The 23,935-nt window shown below is 42.0% G+C and overlaps 1 protein-coding gene and 1 long non-coding RNA gene across 3 annotated transcripts in view; both read right to left on the minus strand.

The window, feature by feature from the left end:
• Positions 1–189: 189 nt before the first annotated feature.
• On the minus strand, positions 190–11,620 carry LOC113011102 (uncharacterized). 2 transcript variants are annotated; one of them, XR_003270457.1, is made up of 4 exons: positions 11,461–11,620; positions 11,203–11,290; positions 9,873–9,968; positions 190–217 (listed from the first exon to the last, which is right to left on the minus strand). It is a non-coding gene; the product is annotated as an uncharacterized LOC113011102 (long non-coding RNA). The 2 variants fall into 2 exon arrangements; XR_003270458.1 differs by lacking the exon at positions 190–217 and adding an exon at positions 906–930.
• A 9,194-nt stretch (positions 11,621–20,814) lies between these two features.
• The window catches only part of LOC113010425 (tyrosine-protein kinase-like otk), a 54,622-nt gene continuing 51,501 nt past the window's right edge, over positions 20,815–23,935 (minus strand). The window contains 2 exon segments of the mRNA XM_026149454.1: positions 20,815–22,398; positions 22,637–22,969. Of these exon segments, the coding sequence (XP_026005239.1) occupies positions 22,220–22,398; positions 22,637–22,969 (512 nt within the window). The 3' untranslated portion in view covers positions 20,815–22,219.

Genomic DNA, 23,935 nt, shown 5'->3' on the forward strand with positions numbered 1-23,935 from the left:
GACACAAAGTCTCCTTCAAAGAACTGAGAGCTGCTGGGACTCACAGTCAGACGAGCTGTGAGGGTTAAAATGAAAAACTGATGATCACGTCTTTGAGATCTTTACTGAAAGTTTTAATCCAAATGTGTAAAACTTGTCAGAGTTGATCAGGTTTAAACTGTGACAGAAGAAGGTTACTGACCTTGGTTTGTTGTGCAGCTCAGCAGTGAGATCAGAACTAAAGAGAAACAACACTCAGGTTGATTTGACATAAACACACAAAGGTGATCACTCAGAACAACTTTGTATTATTTGATGTTTCCCTCTAAGACAGAAACATCAAACTCTTCATGTTGTGTCGCCTACAGCCCAGTTTGATCTTCCTGTCAGAGGAAACGTGGATCTAAACCAGGTCAGCAAAAAGCTGCTCGTACTAAACCAGAGACTCCAGGATTTCACTTTTCAACTTCTCGATGATCAGAATTATTAAATAAAACTGATCACATCATTTCATGCTTCATGAGCTGCTTCTGGAGTTACTGTAGAACAAGGAAGTACTTCAAGTTACATTATAGTTACACTGAATACATACAAACAACTAGTACTGAACTAAGGTCTGTCCTCTGCTCTGTTCACACAAACACCAACATTTTATTTCAGCTTTTCACTCATAAATTCATCAGTAACTCTGTTAAACTTCAGACCTGCAGTTGGTCCTCGTGGTGTTTGAACTTGAATTCAGCCTGATTTGTTTTTCATGTCTTCTCCTCCATCATCAGTTATCAGGAGAGCAGACAGTCAAAGTACAAGAATTCAAACAAACACAGAGATTCTACTTACAGAGCAGACACAGCACAGATGTTTCCTTCATCGTCCTTCTCACTCATTTGAGCTTTTTTTCATTTCTGTCACTGACACCAAGTAAAGCCCGCCCTCTTCCTCTGAGTCTTTCTATATTTGTACAAACACAACGTTCACAGAGCGTGTGTCTTTGAGATTCATGCATTAAAGCTATTTTAAAAGACTACAACCAGTTACAATATTTAATCCAACATTTACTGATTCAATTCAGTTTTATTTATCTAGGGTCAAATCCCAACAACAGTCACAAACCCAGATAATACAGAGAAAACCCAACAAGTGGACAATCGCATTTGATCAGGAACTTAGATTAATAATAATGAATAATTAAATTGTGGTTTAAGGTTTATAAACACTTAGTGCCTGGAAAGGAAAAACTCAATGCATCATGGGAATCCCCCACCAGCCTACATCTATTGCAGCATAACTAAGGGAGGATTCAGGGTCACCTGATCCAGCCCTAACTATATGCTTTAGCAAAAAGGAAAGTTTTAAGCCTAATCTTAAAAGTAGAGATAGTGTCTGTCTCCTGAATCCAAACTGGAAGCTGGTTCCACAGAAGAGGGGCCTGAAAACTGAAGGCTCTGCCTCCCATTCTACTTTTAAATACTCTAGGAACAACAAGTAGGCCTGCAGAACGAGAGTGAAGCGCTCTAATAGGGTGATATGGTACTACAAGGTCAATAAGATAAGATGGGGCCTGATTATTTAAGACCTTGTATGTGAGGAGCAGGATTTTGAATTCAATTCTGGATTCAATTCTAGTCTCTCTCAGAGAACTGACAGGGACTATTATTTAATACAGTTTTTCTGATGGCTTGAGCACATTTTTTTTAACTATTGGCTATTTTTGCAAAACTCTACACACAAATAAGAAAACTCTTCACCAAATCAGCAAAACATTGTGGTTTTCTTGTAAAAGCTAATAAACCTGCTTAACTCTCCAAACCTTTGTAAAAATGGTATTTTTGTATCAAACAGTTAATACAAGCTATCACATTAATAAGCACACGAAGCACCAACTACACACTGATGGTATGAATAAAAACCACATCTGGCTTTTGCTTTCTCTGTGCACAAGGTAGGCCATGTCAGTTTGAGGTCATACTTTTGTCGTAGGTCCGTAAGCATAGAGGGATCCAAACTTCAAGTGCTGGTGTTTATTCACACACATCAAAACAAACACAAGTGTTTATTTCCAAGTTAAAACAAAATAGTAATTTCACTGAGGAAAAAAAGAAATCAGTCTACATCGCGTCGTCTCTCTGCGTCCGGCCACAAAATTTTGCATACATCACATGCAATGTCCTCTAGTCCAAGGCAAAAATATCTTCTGGAATGGCGTGTCCAGGCCTGACATGATGCCTGGTCAATATCCCCACATGCCTCTTCCACTGCCTGTAAAAGGGCTTTGCGTTGATGGGGATGATGGTCATAGACCTTCCAGCGCCAGGCAGAGAAGAACTCTTCAATTGGATTCAAGAATGGAGAGTATGGGTGGAGGTTGAGTACAGTGAGGGGTGGGTGATCTGTAAACCAGTTGCAGACCAAAGCAGCCCTATGGCAACTAACATTGTCCCATATGATGACGTATGTGGTCTGCTCTGGTCTCTGAACAGTAGTGAGCATGTCATGTAAGGTGTCCAGGAATGTAATGATGCGTGCAGTGTTATATGGGCCCAGGGTTGCATTATGGTGAACAACACTGTTGAAGCTGATAGTTTTTATATTGTCATTTGTGCTTTGAAACATATAATCAGTTGTATGCTGATAAAAATCATATCCTTATTAGGTCTGTTAAAAGTCTGTGTGCACTTGTGTACCATGAGATGAGAGGAAGCAGCGTTGACGTTATAATTTCCATTATAGCTTTAGGAACTAGACTTTGCTCTTCCTGAAAGTGCATGACTTCACACCTTTAAGTGTTCGTTTGAGAGATGATCTATTGCAAGCTCCTGTTCTTATCATTTAGTGAGACGCTTACTTCTGCTTTTCTGCATACCTCATACACAGTACAGTTTAAGTTCATTGAAAGGTCGTATGTCTATGTATGGTATAGCTGGAAACACACACACACGGAATACAGACACTGATGTTGTTCAGATGTGCCTGCTTAAGAATGTCATGTGTATTTGTAATTGCATGTTCATGAATGATTGCTTGCTGACAATAAAAAAAGGCTGTAGCTAAGGAATCAGTCGAAGTTGGCTGAGGACAGGTGAAGGCCTGGGCTTGCTTCCCTCACAAGCCACAAAGACAAAGAGCTCTGTCTGGTCTTGTTTTGTCGTGCAGCTTGGGCTTGTGTTCCAGTGGGGTTTGTGCCTCGATAAACCCAACAAACACATTTTGACTTACAGCTGCACACAAAGTTCTGTTACCACCACGTTGTCCTGGGACACTGATTATGACACGGTGTCCAATAATGTTCCTGCCACGTCTTCTTGTCTTAGTGAGGCGAAAACCAGCCTCATCCACAAAAAACTGCCCATGACCCATCTGCCTCTAGCTCCATAAGTCTCTAGACAAGACAAAACTAATTCAGCACAGCAGGCACATGCACAGCACTACAGTGTGCACTTCCTGATTCAGTACCAATGATACTATAGCTTACCTGCACATAGTCATATCCCAGCTGTTTTACACGTTCACCGTTTCTTTCCAAAGGTGCTCTGTAGATTTGTTTCATTCGGATTCTGTTGCGAGCAAGAACACGACCTAATACAGAAATGCTCACATTTTGTATGTTTTGAAAGGTGGTGTCATCCTCAATTATGGTCTGCTGAAATTTGCGTAGCCTTATGGAATTATTTGCAATCACCATATTGACTATATGGGTTACTTGGTCTGCAGTGAACATGCTTCCTCTGCCCCAGCATCTGCTCGTCTAGCAATTCTGTAAAGTAACAATTTCAATATTTTTACATCTATGGTATTGTTGTGTTTCTCATTAGCATATGGCAGTGCTACAAATCTTAGTGCAAAGTGACTGTACCTACTGATTCTCATTTTGAAATGTCTTTATGATGCCTGCTACAGTGTAGCAGCTCAAGTTGGGCTGAACCCGTTGGCCAGCTTCCCTCAGGGTCATTCCACGGTTGATTACATCGTCCACTATTGTAGCTCTGATGTCATCAGCAATTCTATTTCTTACTCTTCCCCCTCCTCGTCCTCCTCTTGCTCCTCCTTTTCCTCTCCCTCTAACTTCACCTCCTTGTCCTTGTCGTCCTCTTCATCCTACTTCTTCACCTCCACGTCCTATTCCTTGGCCTCCTCTAATTCTCACTCTTCTCACTCTTCCTGCTCCCTCCATTGTACTCCACATGGATGGCTTACCTGAAGCTTATTTATAGTGCTTAGGCGGATTTGCAAAGTGTGTGTTACAAAATTGCAAACTGAGTGCAAAGCAGTGTTTGTGCTTTTAGTTTGGCAAACTCAGTGAGTGGTTTTGCTATAAGTATTAATAGTTTTAGAAATTGTGCTATACGAATCACAGTTAGGGTTGGACACTGCTAGCACAGGCGCCCACAGAAACATAAAGCAGGAGATGAAGCATCGAATATGTTTCCAAACCAACTTCATTCTAAGCCAAAGACTAGAAAATATGGTGAAGCATATCTGCCCTGGTTTCACTGGATTCTCTGGTTTCACCTGCACAAGTGCCGAGGTAGGTCTCCCCTGCAGGATTGGTTTTCCCTTCGTCGGGAGCAGCGCTGGGCTGTTTAAATCACAGACAAACAGGATCCCACAGTTGTTTATATTTTTAAACCCATTTTGCACAGAGAGGCATTTTTTGAAAAATGTATTGATAGCAATGTTGAATATTATTACACAGGAAAAAAACAAATCTCAGTTTTCGGTGATTTGAAACGCCGTTTACGTGTGGACGAAACAGCTGCTATTTCAAAAATACCTGTGCAGGTGCGGACGCAGCGTAAAAGAGTTAGTAGTTTATTTTACTACTACCTGTAATTTATTGCAGATTACTTGTATTTGCTTAATTGTTGACTAAATGTTTGAGGTGTGAAAGAAACCGCAATGGAGCAAAATATGTGTGTTTGTGGTTGGAGGACGTGTGTGTGCGAGAAGGGGGGGGGGGGGGGGCGCAAACGTTTTTCTTGTAAAACAAAGGGGGGCCTAGCAAAAAAAAACAAAAAAAAAAACAAAAAACTTTGGGAACCACTGGTTTAGACAATCAGAAAAAACTGTCATAAGAGGTGTTACACAACACTTTGAGACAAGACGCTAATATATATTCTATATACTGTATAATATAGAATCAGAATCAGAATCTTCTGATTCTGATTCTATATTACAGTTTTTCTGAATTGCTAAAACACATTTCCTAAAATCTCTTCTCTTTGTCTCAAAACACTAAACACAAACTTTAAAATTCAAGCTACACCCACATAACCTTCAACTTGTCTTGTAAAGCCAATCATTTGACCCCAAACTATTTGAACGTTTCTCAAAATCAAGCGCTACTGTCAAAAACCACACCAAGCCAGCCAGTTTGCAAACACATCTTAGCAACGATTACACACTACAGAAATAAATACAAAACACTGTGAGATAGCGGGAAAATATTATGTATTGGTTTCACAATGAGCAGCATTTTATCAATGTGTTTCTTCCATCATCCTCTCCCTTTTTGAACCCTATCGAGGAGTTTTTCTCAGCATGGAGATGTAAAGTATACGACCGAAACCCTTACACAAAGGAAAATCTACTTCAAGCAATGAATGGAGCATGTGGTTAGATAGGACTGGAATCTTGCTCGGGCTCGTTACACTGCAAGGGAGACCATAACATGTGTTGTGGGTGAAGTCCTGTGGCTTGACCCAGCACAGAGGCATGATACTTTACTTTCCATCTGCATGCTGCATGCAATTAGAAGCTGGAGATGAGAAGAGTAGATCTTCTTCAGTTGTACAGATACAGTTTGTGTTGTACCATGTTAGGTTTAACCAGAGAGAAAAAAAGATGTCCTGCACAGCGGTGACAGAAGTTGTAAAGCACAATCTTAAATCAAATTGTTTGAACTGTGTGTGTTTGTGTTCAGACTTCAAACCAGAGCCAGACGTCGTCTACTCTTCACTGAAGTAGTCCACCAGTCCAACCACTGACACCCAGCTGCTGGTCTCTAACTGGTCCCCCCAGCACCTCAGACCAAAGGACATCCACGTGTTTAAAGATTTGAAGATTTTTATATATTTTGTGTATTTTTTCTTTCTTTCTAGACTCAAATGACCCATATGCAGACATATTGCCGTTCATTTTGGGAGGAACACTCTGGTGCAGGAGTATGAAAAGGAATCAAGGAAACTAGCGGATTATAGGAACCATCTTCGTTTCAACCTAAGATGCATACAAAGCAGAGTTGTTCCTAAGAGTTTGCGCGTTGGATCCACTGTCAGGGGATACAGAGCAGATTTGACTCTACGGAGAGCACAAAATCAGCTTCTAAGTGAGAGGATAAGACTGGTCCATTTCACTATAGATTCCCTTCAGAGCAAGATTAGCCAGACTCTGCAGGAACTGGAAACCCTTCTACCCTCTCCGATCTTAGAAGAGGTTTACAAGTTTGTGGACAAGGCTCAGTGGGCCCAACACTCTAAAGGAGAAGAAAGACAATGCAGGAAATTCCACACCTTGCTTTCAGAAACACACACTCCTTGGTCTCTTCACAGACATATGCAAAATCAGCACTATGTTAATATGTTCTCTGCCCTCGCTAACTGGTTGTAATTGTTGTAGTTTTATTCATGGTTGTTGCCTCTTGTTTCCATGTCAGTGATCTGGTTTCACTGGTTTTCTTCGTGTGGTTCTGTGGGTTTCTAAAAACTGTCAGATGGAAAATTTGACTAGTTTGATTGTGGCTAACTGACACACACCTCCCTCCCACCTCCTGCACACTGAATATAGCGGAAGCATCATTCAGTGGCTGCAGAAAAGCTTTGTTTCACGATGGGTGTGTTTGACGCAGCAGTTTTTATTTCTCTGTGCTCAAACAACAGAAGTGTTTAATTTGTGCTTTGTAAGCATATACTGATTTTTTTTTAAATAAAATCTCCTTAAATTTGAAAATTAGCTTTTTAACAACTCAAAATGTGGATTTTTAATCATAGCCTACATATTGTGCTTCATAACTAAACATGCACAGAGGAGAATAAACCTGATTCTGCAAGTTGTCTTTTCAGTGTTTTACAATCAGTCACTTTTATGCTGATTCAATAATTTAGGATAAAAAGAGAGATCATTTCTTTTTAGTGTCTGATAAACTACAAACTCATCAACACGGAGCTGATCATGAATAACACTGATAGCGTGCTCCCATCTCATTGTGACACCGGCTGTCCGGATGGCCCCAACTGACCGAGTGCTCAGTGAATACCTCAGGCAGCAGAAACCCAAGAAAGAGGAGGGAGACGAGGAACCATCATGGAAGGACAGGCCCCTGCACGGTATGTACCACCGGCAGATAGAGGAGGTGGCTGATATCCAGAAATCCTACCAGTGGCTTGACAAAGCTGGACTGAAAGACAGCACAGAGGCACTAATCATGGCAGCACAAGAACAAGCTCTGAGCACAAGATCCATAGAGGCTGGGGTCTATCACACCAGGCAAGACCCCAGGTGCAGGCTGTGTAAAGATGCCCCAGAGACAATCCAGCACATAACAGCAGGGTGCAAGATGCTAGCAGGCAAGGCATACATGGAACGCCATAACCAAGTGGCCGGCATAGTGTACAGGAACATCTGTGCCGAGTATAACCTGGAAGTCCCGAGGTCAAAATGGGAGATGCCCCCAAGGGTGGTGGAGAATGACCGAGCTAAGATCCTGTGGGACTTCCAGATACAGACGGACAAAATGGTGGTGGCTAACCAACCGGACATAGTGGTGGTAGACAAACAGAAGAAGACGGCCGTAGTGATCGATGTAGCGGTTCCGAATGACAGCAATATCAGGAAGAAGGAACACGAGAAGCTGGAGAAATACCAAGGGCTCAGAGAAGAGCTCGAGAGGATGTGGAGGGTGAAGGTAACGGTGGTCCCCGTGGTAATCGGAGCACTAGGTGCGGTGACTCCCAAGCTAGGCGAGTGGCTCCAGCAGATCCCGGGAACAACATCGGAGATCTCTGTCCAGAAGAGCGCAGTCCTGGGAACAGCTAAGATACTGCGCAGGACCCTCAAGCTCCCAGGCCTCTGGTAGAGGACCCGAGCTTGAAGGATAAAACCGCCTGCAGGGGCGTGCTGGGTGTTATGTATATATATATATATATATATATATATATATATATATATATATATATATATATATATATATATATATATGTATGTGTGTGTGTGTGTGTATATATATATAATATTCTGTAACTCTGTAACTTCTGTCGGTGCTGTGCTTTTGGAAACCGAATTTCCCAGAGGAACCCACCCGAGGGATTAATAAAGTTATATCTTATCTTATAGTTAGGGCTGGACCAGGTGACCCTGAATCCTGCCTTAGTTATGCTGCAATAGACGTAGGCTGCCGGGGATTCCCATGATGCATTGAGTTTTTCCTTTCCAGTCACCTTTCTCACTCACTATGTGTTAACAGACCTCTCTGCATTGAATCATATCTGTTATTAACCTCTGTCTCTCTTCCACAGCATGTCTTTATCCTGTCTTCCTTCTCTCACCCCAACCGGTCGCAGCAGATGGCCCGCCCCTCCCTGAGCCTGGTTCTGCCGGAGGTTTCTTCCTGTTAAAAGGGAGTTTTTCCTTCCCACTGTCACCAAAGTGCTTGCTCATAGGGGGTCATATGATTGTTGGGTTCTTTTCTGTATTTTGTATTACTAGGTCTATAGGGTCTATACATAGTAGTTTTCATGACTGTTGAGATTGCACTTAATATCGAGCAGTGGTCTAAAGTGCTTGGAAAGAGTGTCTGGACTTCTTTAAATTGCTTGAAGACGTTTCACCTCAAGCAACTTAGTCCAGACGCTTTTCTTTCCAAGCTCCTTAGACTATGATGACCTGGATGACTGAGAACCTGTACAGAGTGGGGGGGTATTTTAAAGACTGCAGTGGGTTTCAGTTTCTTTCTCTTCTCAGCACCTTTGCTGTGAACCAATGTCTGAATGGACAGATCTGTAAGTCGCCTGTGCTGAAAGCAAAGCCACCATCTTCTTTCTTTGCAGATACAATATCTACAAGGACGAAAGCCGACATGTTCTCATCAGTGTCCTCAGATTCAGTCTGACTGCAGCCAGCAACAGGAAGTTTTATCGTTTTACTGAACTCAGTTTTTAGAAATTAAATAATTACAAAGTTTTTAAAGGATTCATTTCATTAAAGGACAGTTTGAGAGGCTGAAAACACTCTTTGGTCTGTTCAGCCTTCTTCTTTATACGACTCATGTTAGCAATAAATTCATGTATCAGAAACAGACAGCAGACCCATCTGGGCCTCATTTTGGCAGTTTTGGTACACATGGCTGAGTTACATCACTACCTGTGTTCTGTTGCACCAAACAGGACAGCTGATCTATGAAAGGTGGACCTGTGGCTGAGTTGCAGCAGACTTTCCCTGAATTTACCATTAGATTAACCAAACAAAAGTGCAGATGTGCCACAGTTGGGCAAATTTCTTCCTAAAACACAACAGGGAGCTCCACTGTTGAACTACTAAGTCCCTATAAACACAGAAGTAAAAGCTCCACCAGGTCGTGATGTCACCTCCAGGTGGAGACAGACCAAAGAGCAGCAGGCCAGATACTCAATATTCCTGAAGCACACTGGCAAATCACCCAAAGAGATGCAGCTGAAGTTTGGAAACCTCTGAAGCACACTTGAATACAGAAGAATAAAGACCTGGTCCAGTGTTACAAGACCACAAGAAAAGCCTCTTTGCTCCTCCTGAACCCAAGGTTTTATCCCCTGTCCAGCACCCTGGCATAGACGTGTCCAGGGAGGCTGCAGGGGAAACATCAGCACTCTAATGTTTAGATTTGAGAGAAACCTGACTGTAGAAGTGAAGAAGAGCAGCTTTACCTCTCGTCTGTGATCGTTTGTTCTTGTCTGTGATGATTTTTCCATAAGTGACGTCTTCAGTTCTCACTGCTGAGTAAACTGCAGCTGGATCAGTGTCTGCACAGTAAAACACACACAGAGGACGTCACTGCAGACAGAACAGCTGAGAACAGACATGAAACTGCTGCCACTCACAAATCTTTATATGAAACACTCAGAGTGTTTTCAGTTACTGCTCAGGTTATTTTAAAAGTTTAAAATATTTCAACATGAATTAAAATGTGAGGTAAAGAGACCTGATAAAGGACGAACTGAATGCCAGACATGTCAGCTGATCAGAATAACAGGACGTCAGACAAACTGTTAAATTATTGACTTTATAAAAGATAAATTCAGAATTTAGATAGAGAGGCAGAACAAATTTAAGATGCTGGTGTCATAAATATGAAAGAGTAAATCTTAAAAGGAAAACTGTGAACAATACTGCAGGAAATTACTTTACAATAATAGAAAATTTACAATAATAATTAAGTCTTTCATATTTTGTGAATATGATAACAGTGTCTGACCTGTGTGAGTTTACAGAAATACTCTTACAAATAACTCACACGTTTCTTCCTCTATTTAACATTCACACCTCTGTGTTGAAACACCTGCAGATGAAGCTCTTATTGTTCCTTCCTCAGAAACAGTCGCAGACTCGTTAGTGTTAACCACAGACGACAAACACACCGTTCAGCAAACACAGAACTTAACATGGTGTGAAAATCTACAGACAGACTGATATTCATTTGCTGTACATGAGGTGATTGTTGTTATAACTGACCTGTTTAAATGTTATTAATGCTTACAGTCTGCATTATTAGGGGCGTGGCCTATTTATATCTGCCAGATATATTAGATATCATATACCAGATATATCTGCCTGAACTGGACCTCTGCTGAAGAAATTATGTTACTGAGCTCTAATTAGCAGTGCCTTTCTGTTTGTCTCATACAGTCTATGGAGAAGCTTGATAACCAAGCTAGCTAACATTAGCTGATAGCTGATAAATAGAGTCTCTCCTGGCTATAAAAGCTAACATGATGCTGTTAAAAAATCAGTTGATGAAGTCATTCTGGTGTTTTCCATCTTTGATATACAGTCTTGTAAGTTCACTGACCAACATCTTTACTACGACCACACGTTACAGAAACTGTCACTCAAACAGCATCAATATTGCTCTTAGAGCACTGTGTAATCATTTTCCACTAAGCATTTCTCTGAACTCTTAGAAAATATCCAAGTTTCAAGTGATACAATTTTATAAACATCCTATTTTCTCCACACTGGAAAAACCAAATCACCCACCAAAGGTCCCTCGTTATTACTTCTGCTTTGTCTCACAGCCTGCGATGTGATACTTGAATGTATGTGACATCATCTCGTGCAGCTTTATCTGGATCCAATAAAAATTTACAGTGAAAATATTTATAAGACAAACGGAAATGTTATTTGAATGGACACAAAATGTAAACACTGAAACATTAAATCATGATAAATGTGTAGATTATTCAAATCCACAACAATAAAATTAAAACATGAAAGATCAGGAAGTCTGAGTCTCACCTTAAGGTTTCCTGTGAACACATCATCTCACCAGCACAACCAGTAACACCAGTAAAACCATAGCACAGTCTGATCCAACACATGACAATGCAGGAAAAAGGTAAGAACCAGGTGGAGGTGTGGATGTAGGTGGAGGTGTGGATGTAGGTGGAGGTGTGGTGGTGTGTTCCCCTAAAATAAAGCAAACACAGTCATTAAGTCGTCGTCACATTGTGAATGTTGAAAGCTGCAGAAACACAGACAGGTGAGTGTGTCACCTGTGACAGTGATCCAGCTGGATGGAGACTCTCCATGACCGCTGATGTCACACTTGTAGAGGCCTTCATCAGACCTGGAAACATGCTGGATGGTCATGTGACCTGTAGGCCGCTTCCTGATGAGGGAGCCATCTTTATAGAAAGCAGCTGGGAGGTTGGAGGGAGTGGTCTTTGTTTTACAGAGCAGAGTGACGTCATCTCCCTCCATCACAGGGAGGACAGGACTCTGCAGGATCACTGATCCACCTCAACACAGAGACAAACTACAGCATTTCATCCATTTACACACAGCTTCATCAACACTAACTCCACACACTCAGCTTACCAGTGACTGTCAGCTTAACCATGTTACTGATGGGACCCTCTCTGGACTCACACCAGTAAACTCCACTGTCGTGAGATGCTGCTTTAATGATGTTACAGGAAGAACCAGCTGGTGTTCCCCACCCATCTCCACACTGAGTGGTATTTCCTTTGCTTGTGTTTCTCCTCAGAGTCCATCCAGCAGAGCTGTCGTCCTCCTCACAGCTCAGAGACACAAAGTCTCCTTTAAAGAACTGAGAGCTGCTGGGACTCACAGTCAGACGAGCTGTGAGGGTTAAAATGAGAAATACATGTAATATAATAGATCTACTGTAGGGCTGCACGATTAATCGTTAGAAAATCGCGATCTCAATTCATACTTATGTGCGATCTCATTTCCAAATGACGATTTAAAAAAAAAAAAAAAAAAAGAGAGAAAAAAAAAAGACGACGACTGTACCGCATTTTGATCCAGGTTGTAATCTGCATGCAAACAAGCGCTCACTCTTCCTGCTCAACAAATGACAAGGGCGGAGCCTTATACCACGTGATACAGAAGCTGTGCCGTGTGATGCCAAAACTAGCAGGGAAAAAACATCGGAGAGCACGTCAGGGAAGACAAGAAAGTGACAGGAGAAAATCAGTCCCGGTCAACCACCCAAACATCAATAACGGGAACCTTATACAGCGCTTCCCTATACCCGTCGAACTCCCGCAGGCACAAAGAAATCACGGAGGCTATTACTTACCAAAGATATGGCTCCCATCAACACTGTGCAAAACGAGGGATTTAGGAAAATGATCAACACCCTAAACAAACGCTACTTTTGTAACTATTTTTGTATTGTTGCACTACCCACTCCCTATGCACGCAGTGTCGAGCAACGGTGGAGACGGAATTTCAAGCAGTACAACATTTTGCAGCAACAACAAAACGTGAGACATTTGTTGTTTTTATGTTTATTTATTGTTTTTATGTTCAGTCTCAACTGTTACGAAGTTGATGTGCAGTTAATAAGTGCAATAAATATTTATACTGGAAAATAAAATCGTGAGAGAATCGTGATCTCAATTCTAAGCCAAAAAAATCGTGATTCTCATTTTATGCAAAATCGTGCAGCCCTAATCTACTGTATGGTATACTAATAGATCCATTGTGAAACATGAACCCATTCAGGTCATATCAGTGAGCATTTCTCAGGTTTAAACTGTGACAGAAGAAGGTTACTGACCTTGGTTTGTTGTGCAGCTCAGCAGTGAGATCAGAACTAAAGAGAAATGACACTCAGGTTGATTTGAGGTGAACATAAAGAACAACTCCACACAAACAGCTGCCAAACTCACAAACTCGTCTCTTTCTGATGTATCTGCTCAGTTTGTAATCATAAATATAGCTTGTTGAAGAATGTTATCCATTTATCCACTCTCAAAGTTACACGTGCAGCAAGTTTAGAATCACAGCTTAGCGAAACTTTTAGACTTTAGACTGTGGAAGAAACGCACACAGACAGTAACGAGGTGTTCACTCTTGCTTATATAAAATTCATGCCTCTGCCAGCCGTTTTCCGGGCCTCTAAGTTGGCATCATGGCCTTCGGGGACGGCCTCCGGAAAGGGTTCGTCGCCGCCGCTGGCATCGCGGCCTCCTGCAGCATCACCGCCTGCAGCATCACCACTGTCTGGTTCCGCAGCCGTCCCGCTGCCGCCTGGTTCAGCCTCTGTGTCTTCATCCACGCCTGGTCCAGCCTCCATGACGCCGCCTTCGTCTTCATCTGGTCCAGCTCCGTCTTTGTCTGGTCCTGCGGTTGCCACACCGACATGAACCAGGACCAGGCGTGGATGAAGACACAGAGGCTGGACCAGGCTGGACCAACCTGACGGCATGGGACGTGTTTTTGCTGTGTTTGCAGCAGACGAAGCGTGGTGCTGGGTGGGCTCCTCGGACCCACCAGCTGACTTGGCTTGAAGCCGGACGGGCGACTCGGACGCACCAGCAGACGACACTTGAGGCTGGCTGGGTTCTCCTGAACCCCCAGCAGACGACACTTGAGGCAGGACGGGCTCCTCAGGCCCTCCAGCCGACGAGGCAGGACGCTAGCTGGGTTCAACTGAACCCCCAGCTAACATGGCTTGAGACTGGACGGGCTCCTCGGGCCCTCCAGTGGAGACAGACACTGAAGCAGCAGGTACGGAGACCACTGCCAGTGTGGACACTGGCTGGGACTGAAAGTGTTCCCCAATACACTCAGCAGAGGACGGAGGCGGACGGGTGAACTCACTTGAACTCTCAGGGGGTGCTGAGAGCTGAGACTGTTCTGGTGAGTTCTCTGGGTGAGGCTGCTGGCGCTTGCGTCTTGACCTCTAGGGGTCAAGAGTTGGCTGGTGACTGACACCCAGTCTCTGGGGAGGCCCTAGAGGGAGCAACTGTCTCTGAGATGGCCAGCTTAAGAGAACCAGCAGATGTTGTGGTGAAGTGTGTTCCCTGCTTAGAATGAGACAGTGAGGATGGTGGCCGAATGAACGAGTGGGTAGGCTGCTGAACTGGTGGCAACTGAGCTACAGGTAGCGAAGTTGTAACAGGTGGTGGAGTGGCTGACTGAACTGAGGGCAGCTGGGCTGCTGACTGAACTGCTAACTGTACTGCTAACTGTGTTACAGGCCCCACATTGAATTGTGGTGAAGGTGTGGATGGGGGGATATGGTCAGGAAAAACTGTTTCGGGAAAGTTCATTGCATTAACTGAAGGAACCGATGCAGACGAAAAGGCTCCCCTAACATAGTCATTCCCTAAACTCGTGGTGCTTGACTCAGTAACTCCAGGTTTAGAAAAAAATAGCGTGAACACAGTCATTAACCCTGAATGTGGGCTCAGCAAAGGCAGTCTTTGGAGCAATGGCCATGGGTGAGACGGAAAAATTATTGTTATCTTCAGAAGACACACAAAAAATAGCTCCAGAAAACACAGTCACAGAGTCTGACGCAGCAGAAAAAGTGTCCCTTTCACTCACCACAGCCGACTGCTTGCATGTCCCTACATCCGGCTGTGGGCTGTGGGCTGTCCCTACAGCCGGCGGCGCGAACGTCGCTTTTGTCTCGGAGACGGCTCCGATGGACCGAGTAACTCCTCATCCGGCCGGTCGGACGGCACGTCCTCCATTGAAGCGAGTGGGCGAGCGGTAGCGGCGGGAGGGTGTAGGTGAAGCTCGTGAAGAACAAAATTCTGTACGAGCGGATGCAGTGAGTCCAATAACCAGGGGTAACTGGAAATAAGGTGTTGTAGGTTGGCTTCCACAGTGTAAAGAGACGCCTCTGCCTCATGCTCTAACCACTGGTTGATTAATTTAGAAGCAGAGTCGACAACGGCCTCCTGAAGCTCCCTGGGTGGGCTGAATGCCGCTGGATCCATAGCTGGCTGGTCAGTACTGTCACGGCGAGTGAGATGAGCCGTATAAAAATAATAAATGAGGATCCAATCGCAGGCAGTAGTGGAGAAGTGAAGGTGGTTTATTGAACACAATGCGCCAGTGGAAAAACGGAAACAGAGATCACACTGAACTATACTGGAGACAACTAAACTACTGAATACGAACCGGAACTGAAACATGCAGCAAGGTGGACAACGGTACAAGATGGTGACGGCAGGGAACACACGGATGAAACATGGTGAATACACAGACGGACCAGCAACTACAAAGACAGAAGACGCGACTTAAATGCACACAGAGAAACACAGGGAGATTACACAGAGGTGGGGGACACAGCTGGGAGTAAACAACGAGACGAGAGGCAAAACTGAACACACTCACATGAGACGCAGACCTTCACAATAAAACAGGAACAAGAAACCATCACACAAAGACGCAGACTCGACACTGAGAGACAGAAAATGACACACGGAACTAAACTAAACCTTCAAAAACATGGCAACTCAAAATACTGGGTCAAACTGACCCAGAACCGTGACAATTAATATTAATATTAAGCTTGTATAGGGGGGCGAGCAGGGAGTTATATATATAGTAGGGGTGCAACGATACACAAAATTCACAGTTCGGTACTTTGGTGTCACGGTTTGATATTTTTTTGATACAAAAAAAATGTTCATGCTTTTTTAATTTGTCATTTATTAAAATTATAAATAGATATTTTAACTCAAACATACAGTTTTTAAATTTAATGTTGCTGAAACAACAAAGTAATAAAAAATAAATCTGACTGAGAAATCACTCATCTTTTGGAAAAGAGAGTTTATTACAGAGAAATGTCTCTTTCCAAAATAAAAGCTATACTATCCGCTTCTTCTGGGCTATATTCTCAGCAGCATATTAAACATGTCAGGTCCCCATAAGGAGAATCCTGTGTTAACGTCTGTCTAAATGACTCGGTTAAAGTTTGTAGCATGCGTGCTTGTTGTTTTTGTCTGCTTCCACATGTCTTTGCACTAGGATGATGTCGGCGTCAATGTGCAGTCATATTCGTTGTGTTCTCACTAGTGCTGTCAGCGTTAATCTGAAATGACGTTAACGCCACAACACGGCAAATCTCCGTTAACGAGCTACCCCTGATCGCCCCGTGCGTGGGGCTGGACGGCATCAACACATTAACGAGCTAACTGCGCTAACACACTAGCTCCCACCCATGTAATTGAGCATTGCATGGCACATCCAACATACTGTTTTACTTTAGTCCATGACGCGCTTACCTTCAGGGTCATATGTCACATGAAAACCAAGATAGTTCCAAAGGCCAGATCTGAATGAGGGTGGAGGAGGTTCAATTTGTCATGTTGCAAGGAGCTTAGCTTCTGTCTTGCTAGCTTGCGCTGCGCTCAGTGGATCTGCGCTCGACAGTGCAGCCTAGGCGGAGTAGTCGAACGCAGATCCACTGAGCGCTCAACACAGACAGCATCGTCAGAAGAAAAGTTGATAAAATAAATTAAAAATTTTGTATTGTTCGATACATATGTGTACCGAACCGAAAGCACTTTATCGAACGGTTCAATACTGATACGAGTATCGTTGTACCCCTATTGAATATGTTTCCAAACCAACTTCATTCTAAGCCAAAGACTAGAAAATATGGTGAAGTATATCTTCCCTTTGGCTTCACCTGCACAAGTGCCAAGGTAGGTCTCCCCTTGGAAATTGGTCTTTCCTTCGTCGGGAGCAGCGCTGGGCTGTTCAAATCATGGACAAACAGTATCCCACATTCTTGATTTTTAGTTCACAAACACTTGTTGTAATGACTAGCTACTCCTGACATTTTAGAGATGTTAGCTCTTTATACAGTAAAGTTACCATGTAAAGTTACCAAGTCACCATAAGTTATCATGTTAGTAAAGTTAAAGAGATACGGCTGGGCCATATCATACCGTTCATGGTAATACCGGTATAATGTCGGGCAACGATAAGAAAATGAAATATCGCGACAGAACATGGGTAAAACGCGCATGCGCAGTGCCTTTGTTTTCATACACACATGGCAGAAAAAGCATGGCGGTGACAGAGAATGAGAAGGGCGACAGCAAATCGTTGAATGAAACGGATGACCCAGAATTGGTTTGTAAAAATGCTAAAACTTCAGTGGTGTGGAACTGGTTTAGCTTTCATCCGTCAGATAAACAACTAAGCACTATTTTTGGTAGAGCATGCTAGCAGGCCGTCGTTATTACCATGTTTTTTTGGAAAATACGGCACACTTAAAATCAATCCTTTGATTTTTTCTGAAAATTGACAGTGCCCTTTATAATCCTGTGTGCCTTATGTATGAATTCTGGTTGTGTTTACTGACCTCGAAACGATTTTATGTCGTACACGGTGCTCGAAAATCTGTCAAATGTTTTAGTACAACTTTGCTAAGCTACGAACCCGCACCGAATCCGCTTGATGGATTGTTGGAGCATTACGGCTGTCGTAGGCAGGAGCCTCGCGGAGTGATACGTACTGTGCTTCAACATAATATTACCGTGTTGTGTGTGTATAATGTCTTTCTAAGTTTTGTGGATATTATACATGGTTATGCTGAGGATATGTCGGCCAATTTCCACTGGAAATGCCTTTTGGTTAAACTGTCAGCAAGGAATTTGCATTTGCACTGTTACATTTTTATATAACTTTAATGCAAATAAAAACAGCTGCTTGTTAAAGTGCAAATACATTGATGGGTTTTTTTTTTTTTGCACTAATAAAGTTGTGGAGTTGTAAAGTATTTTGTCTAGTGTCAATTATATCATCAGTCGTTATCGCAAATTTTCAAATGTATATCGTGATAAATATTTTTGGTCATATCGCTCTGCTCTACAGCGGGATACAAATAACATCAGGCTGATTCTGCCACGATTTGTTCCCTCAGTTCAAATCACAGACAGTATCCCACAGCTGTTTATGTTTTTAAACCTATTTTGCACAGAGAGGCATTTTTTTGAAAAATGTATTGATAGCAATGTTGAATATTATTACACAGGAAAAACAACAACTACATGTTAAATAATCTAAAACACACCATGACGTCTCTGCCTTTGTAAATGGAGGGACAGTAACTGCGTGTATATGTAAGCGTGTAAACCTGCAGATAGTCAGATTAACAGTATTTTGTCTCTATCTGCCATTCATCTCATGTAAAAAATAATGTGGCGCACAGCTGACGTGGAAAAAAGGCACATACCTTTGACATTGCCTGAGGAACTCTGTATTCCTCGTCCACACATAAACGCAAAAAAGGAGTTTTAAAAAAATCTCCGTTTTCGGTGATTCGAAACGCCGTTTACGTGTGGATGACACAGCTGCGTTTTCAAAAATACCCGTGTTAGTAGTTAGTATTTTATTTTATTACTACCTGTAATTTATTGCAGATTACTTGTATTTGCTTAATTGTTGGCTAAATGTTTGAGGTGTGAAATAAACCGCAATGGAGCAAAATATGGCTGTGTGGTTGGAGGGTGTTTGTGCGTGCGCGCGCGCACGCGCGGGAGGGGGGTGGTCGAACATTTTTCCCGTAAAACAAAGGGGGGCCCAGCAAAAAAAGTTTGGGAACCGGTGAGTTATCAGGAGAGCAGACAGTCAAAGTACAAGAATTCAAACAAACACAGAGATTCTACTTACAGAGCAGACACAGCACAGATGTTTCCTTCGTCGTCCTTCTCACTCATTTGAGCTTTTTTTCATTTCTGTCACTGACACCAAGTAAAGCCCGCCCTCTTCTTCTGAGCACCAGCTTTCTATTGGTTTTTAATGTGGTGGGTAATAGCCTATCATGTGTAAAAGTATATTTTTAAAATATAAAATTTTTAAAAAACCTGTCTCGTCCACCATGAATGTAAATGAAAAGGCAAAACTAATAAATGTACACACTGTTATAAAGTATTTTAATTTGGATTTCCTTATATGTGTAATTGGATATTTATCAGTTCACAAAGGGGAAAAAAAAGATATAATAAAATATAATCATCTAATGTCCTTTGCTCTCAGTGATCTGTAGTTTGGTTGATGAACAAATCCATGTCCATGTAGTGGACGTCCCCCTCAGTGAGAGAGGCAGATATGAGCTGAAACACAGGAATCAAACCAGGGACGCTGCTGTTATGGAGCTGAACTGGAACCATTCAGACACTGAGGCCCTCTGAACACATTTTAATTACAGCTGTGCAGAGACACACTGATGACTGACTGGAACACTATGATTCACATTTTACATTCACACCATCCTCACACATGGTTTATATTTGGCCACTAGAGGGAGATGTTGGACTTTACATACTAACATGAACACAAGCAGCTCAACAGTGATACTTCCGCAGTTTGTTTTTTGTTTTTTAAATAAATAAATCAGATCCCAGCTACTCCTGTACAGGAAATCTGGACCTTGTAGGTCAAAGACTCTGCTCCTAATAATTATTAACCCAGCAGAAATAGCGACTAGAGACTTGTTTAAGCCAGAGGTGGGCAAACACACGTAGTTTTATATCCAATGCTAACTCTGCACATCAGATGATGTCCTCAGTAAGTTGGCCCCGCAGTTAAGGAAAGTCACAGCCACATCTGTTAATGGCAGCTCTCCTCAAATGATTTGAGTACTTGGTAAATTATAATAACAGGCTCTTGCCTACACCTGTGTGCCTATACTGCCCCTTTCTGGTAAAGCATTTACCCGATCATGCAAAAATACGGATCGGCCATAACAAAATATTTAGAAAATTGTACAATTTTTTAATGTCAAGATTTGCTAACTTTTCTTTGTTTGAAACTACAAAAACCTGGATGTTCTAGAAGTTGTTAAGGTTCAAAATATTGGGGATGGAGACAAGAGAAAAAACCACAATAACAACACTGGTCCGGCCGGGTTGAGTCAAACGATGATTTTAATGATCACACGCGTGGGAGATGGACACTGATGCAGACAGCCTCAAAATCTCAAAATGGTGGAGCATTGCTCAAACTTTTATAGCCTCTGGTGCCTCCACCTTATCATACAAAGCCTAAACATTCACATGCTTTCTCTCACACGGCGCCTAAGCTACGACCTTGGCTCCCTGTTTATCTGCTCCTGCTGAAATGGGGCAGAAAACTCCAGCACACTCTGTTCTCTTCTACTCAGACAAATTAGATTTCTTATAACTCAGCAGTATAATGCATCATAAAACAATATCATTCATTCACAACAAGTCAGCAGTTTAATGTAATGCAAATCAGTTTAACTAATGTAATAGTTATCAGCTTCTTCTAATTCAGGAGAATAATGCAAACTAAAACTACATAATAATTCACAATCTTTAATTAGGGGTATAACATGGCATAAAATAATATTATAATCTAACAAAGTACAACAAATGCAAAGAAAATAAATTTCGACACTGACATGAACGTGAACTTGGCAGCTAAAACAAAATCATTGATCCTAATAATGTAACACACACTATACTGAATCCACGGGTTGGATTACAATTGGAAGCTGCAAAAGAATTAGCAACCTTCAGCATGCAAAATAAGCCAACACTGAAATATACAGCAGGAGGAGGACTCTTTAAAAAGCTATTTTTTCATGAATATGTTATTTGAGTGTGTTTAAAATGATCAAACTGTCCATCTGTGACTGACTGACAGACCCACCGACCTTTCAGAGATTATGTTTATGCTGTGGATATGAACAGAATCTGTTCTTGCACTTTACAGGAGAACAGCATGTTTTAGTAGCACTAAAGCAGAAAGTCTGTCATGAAATACATCTGGTTTATCACTTCACAGTACAAAAGAACAGCTTCAGCTTGTAACTCTTTAACATTCCAATAATTTAACAATGTTCTTATTTAACATGCTTGTTTCACATGGTAGGCACAAAGAAGTTAATACACAAAACTATATGCAGTCTGTAACATGTTTACACTGATATCCCATGAGCTGCCAGGGTTTCAGCTCTGTTATTTATCTCCTATCTCTGAGAGGGGCTACTGAGCTTCCACAGATCACAGGATGTAATAACATCAGGTTAACTGTACAAATATTCACATTGTTACACTCAAGGTGAGATCAAATCTGCTCACACTCAAACAGCAGGTCAGAAAAACTTTTACAGCCACAGGAAGCAAAGACAAACATTGAAGAGCAACACGTGTAAAACTTTATCGATAAACAAGCTCATATAAAAATCAATAATAAATAATCTTGACATGTTTAAACTGAAGAGTCTCCTTCATGGAGGAACAAGTTAAGGCTTCATAGATCAGAGGAAACATGTGACTCTGCAGCTCCATGTAACACATTTCTCTTTGGTTTCATAATAATATCAGATTATTCAGTCACTCAGTTCTAGCTGATAAATGGACCCTGAGCACTTTGTGTTGTGTTTGTGTTGTCAGTCAGTGTCTGGAATTATTGTGTAACATCTAAACACGAGGATCAGTCTGAGTCTGACCTCACAAACAGCTGAACCTGAAGATGAGACAAACTCACTGATTCTGATATTGTGACAGAGACGACGCTGAATTCATCACTGTGAACAAACTTATTTCTGTCGACATCAGAGACAAAGAAGATGTTTGTCACATAAAATGGTTTTTGTTGTTGAATATCACTGATCTTATTCTCAGATATGTAACTTTTCTTTGTTTGAATGATGAAGTCCTGAATGTTCCACATGTAACAATAACAGTACTGAGAGTCTGGATCAGCAGGAGTTCAGCTGTATAAAAACAAACTCTGAGATGTTTCAAACAGGCTTAAATTCAACAGGAGGCTGGTATGAATCCTGACTCTGTTGTTGTTTATGTTTTCTGTAGATCAAAAATCCAACAACAGCAACAAGAAGAACAGCAGAAACTGACAGACCAGCAATCAGTCCAACAATCAGTCCAACAGGTCCATCCTGTTTGTCTCCTCCTCTGTGACCTGCAGGTAAGAAACAGGTGTGAGGTGTCAGCTGTCAGGTAGGTGATGAGTGAAGAACAGAACAGAATCCATTTCCTCTTCAAACTGCTGTCAGACATTATCTACTGCACTCTGATCACATCACTCAGACCAGCTGCTTTCTACAAAGTCTCATCAACAACATCTTTAGAAACAAACATCAACAACCAGGAAGCAGCTTCACCTCTGATCACACACACACTCAACTCTACTCACTCACCTGAAACAGTCAGGCTGACGGTGTTGATGCTCTCCCATGATCTTGTCTCTCCGTTGAAGATATTACAATTGTATGATCCACCATCCTCAATCGTCACATTCTTCAGAATCAAAGACATGTTTCCATCCTTCATCTGTCTGTCTTGCAGATCCACCCGGTTTTTAAAAGATGGATGCTGGTTGTCTTGATCCAGCTGATCATCCCGGTACAAAAGCACATATTTATCTCCCATGTCAGCTCTGCTCCACTTCACAGCTCTGATGGTTTTGTTTGATGGTACTCGACATGGTAGAACTACATCCTGTCCCGACTCAGCTGTGATGTTTTTCTGGTCTGAAAGAGGAAACAAAACAGAGCAGAGAGGTTAAAGGTCAAAGTACAACTCTTGACTTCTACAGCAGCCAATCAGAGAGAGGATCAGAGACCAGAGAGCTCTGCTGACACAGAAGACAGAAAAAAAAAAACCTTCTTGGACTTTATTTTGGGACAAAGTCACCAAACCTCTGCAAAGCTGAGTGAATAATTTTACTATTGAGAAGCACTTTGGTCTTTAAATGTGCTATATAAATAAAGGATTGATTGATTGATTGATAATTTATCAAATAAGAACCTGGCTAAAATTATACCCATTTTAATTTCCTTAATACATCTCAATAAGATCAAATCTCACTCAAATAGAGCAGCAAACACATGTGAGAGCCGACTCTTAGTCAGCCTAGTTTGACAGGCTGGGAGCTGAAGACTGAGTGTCTGCTGTGGGGCAGAGAGAAGTTCCTCCTGTGGAGGTGGTTATTTTGTGTTATTATTTTTTATTAAATTTGTTTTATTTATTTATTTATTTATGTTTTATTCGGATGCTCAGCACTTCTATCAGAGGCTAGAGATCTCTGACATGATTGATTCTGCACACAGAATCCCTCTGAATGAAGATCAGAATATATGAAGATGATTGAACATCATATTTCACCTCACATTGCTCCTGTGTGTTGCTGTGCTGCAGTTCTTATGATGATGTCATTTCAGAGCTGTACATTTCTTCCTCTTTAAGGGAAACTTTTACCGTTTCTGCTCCATCGGGATCAGGTGGGACACGGTGGGCGGAGTCTACAGTCAGCAGGTCAACTGTTGAGTTTGTAAACTGGTTTGATTTGTTTTCGCACAGAGAAAATACGTCACTACAAACCACGTGAGAACGCTGAGCCCGCTCATTGGTCAGATGTCACAGAAGGTGAGTGTGCTGTGAGTGAAAACAGAGTCGTTTCAGGGCTGGTTGCTGACCCTCACGTAACCTTTGCATAT

Source organism: Astatotilapia calliptera, chromosome 3 (assembly GCF_900246225.1).
Source record: "Astatotilapia calliptera chromosome 3, fAstCal1.2, whole genome shotgun sequence".
NCBI lineage: Eukaryota > Metazoa > Chordata > Actinopteri > Cichliformes > Cichlidae > Astatotilapia > Astatotilapia calliptera.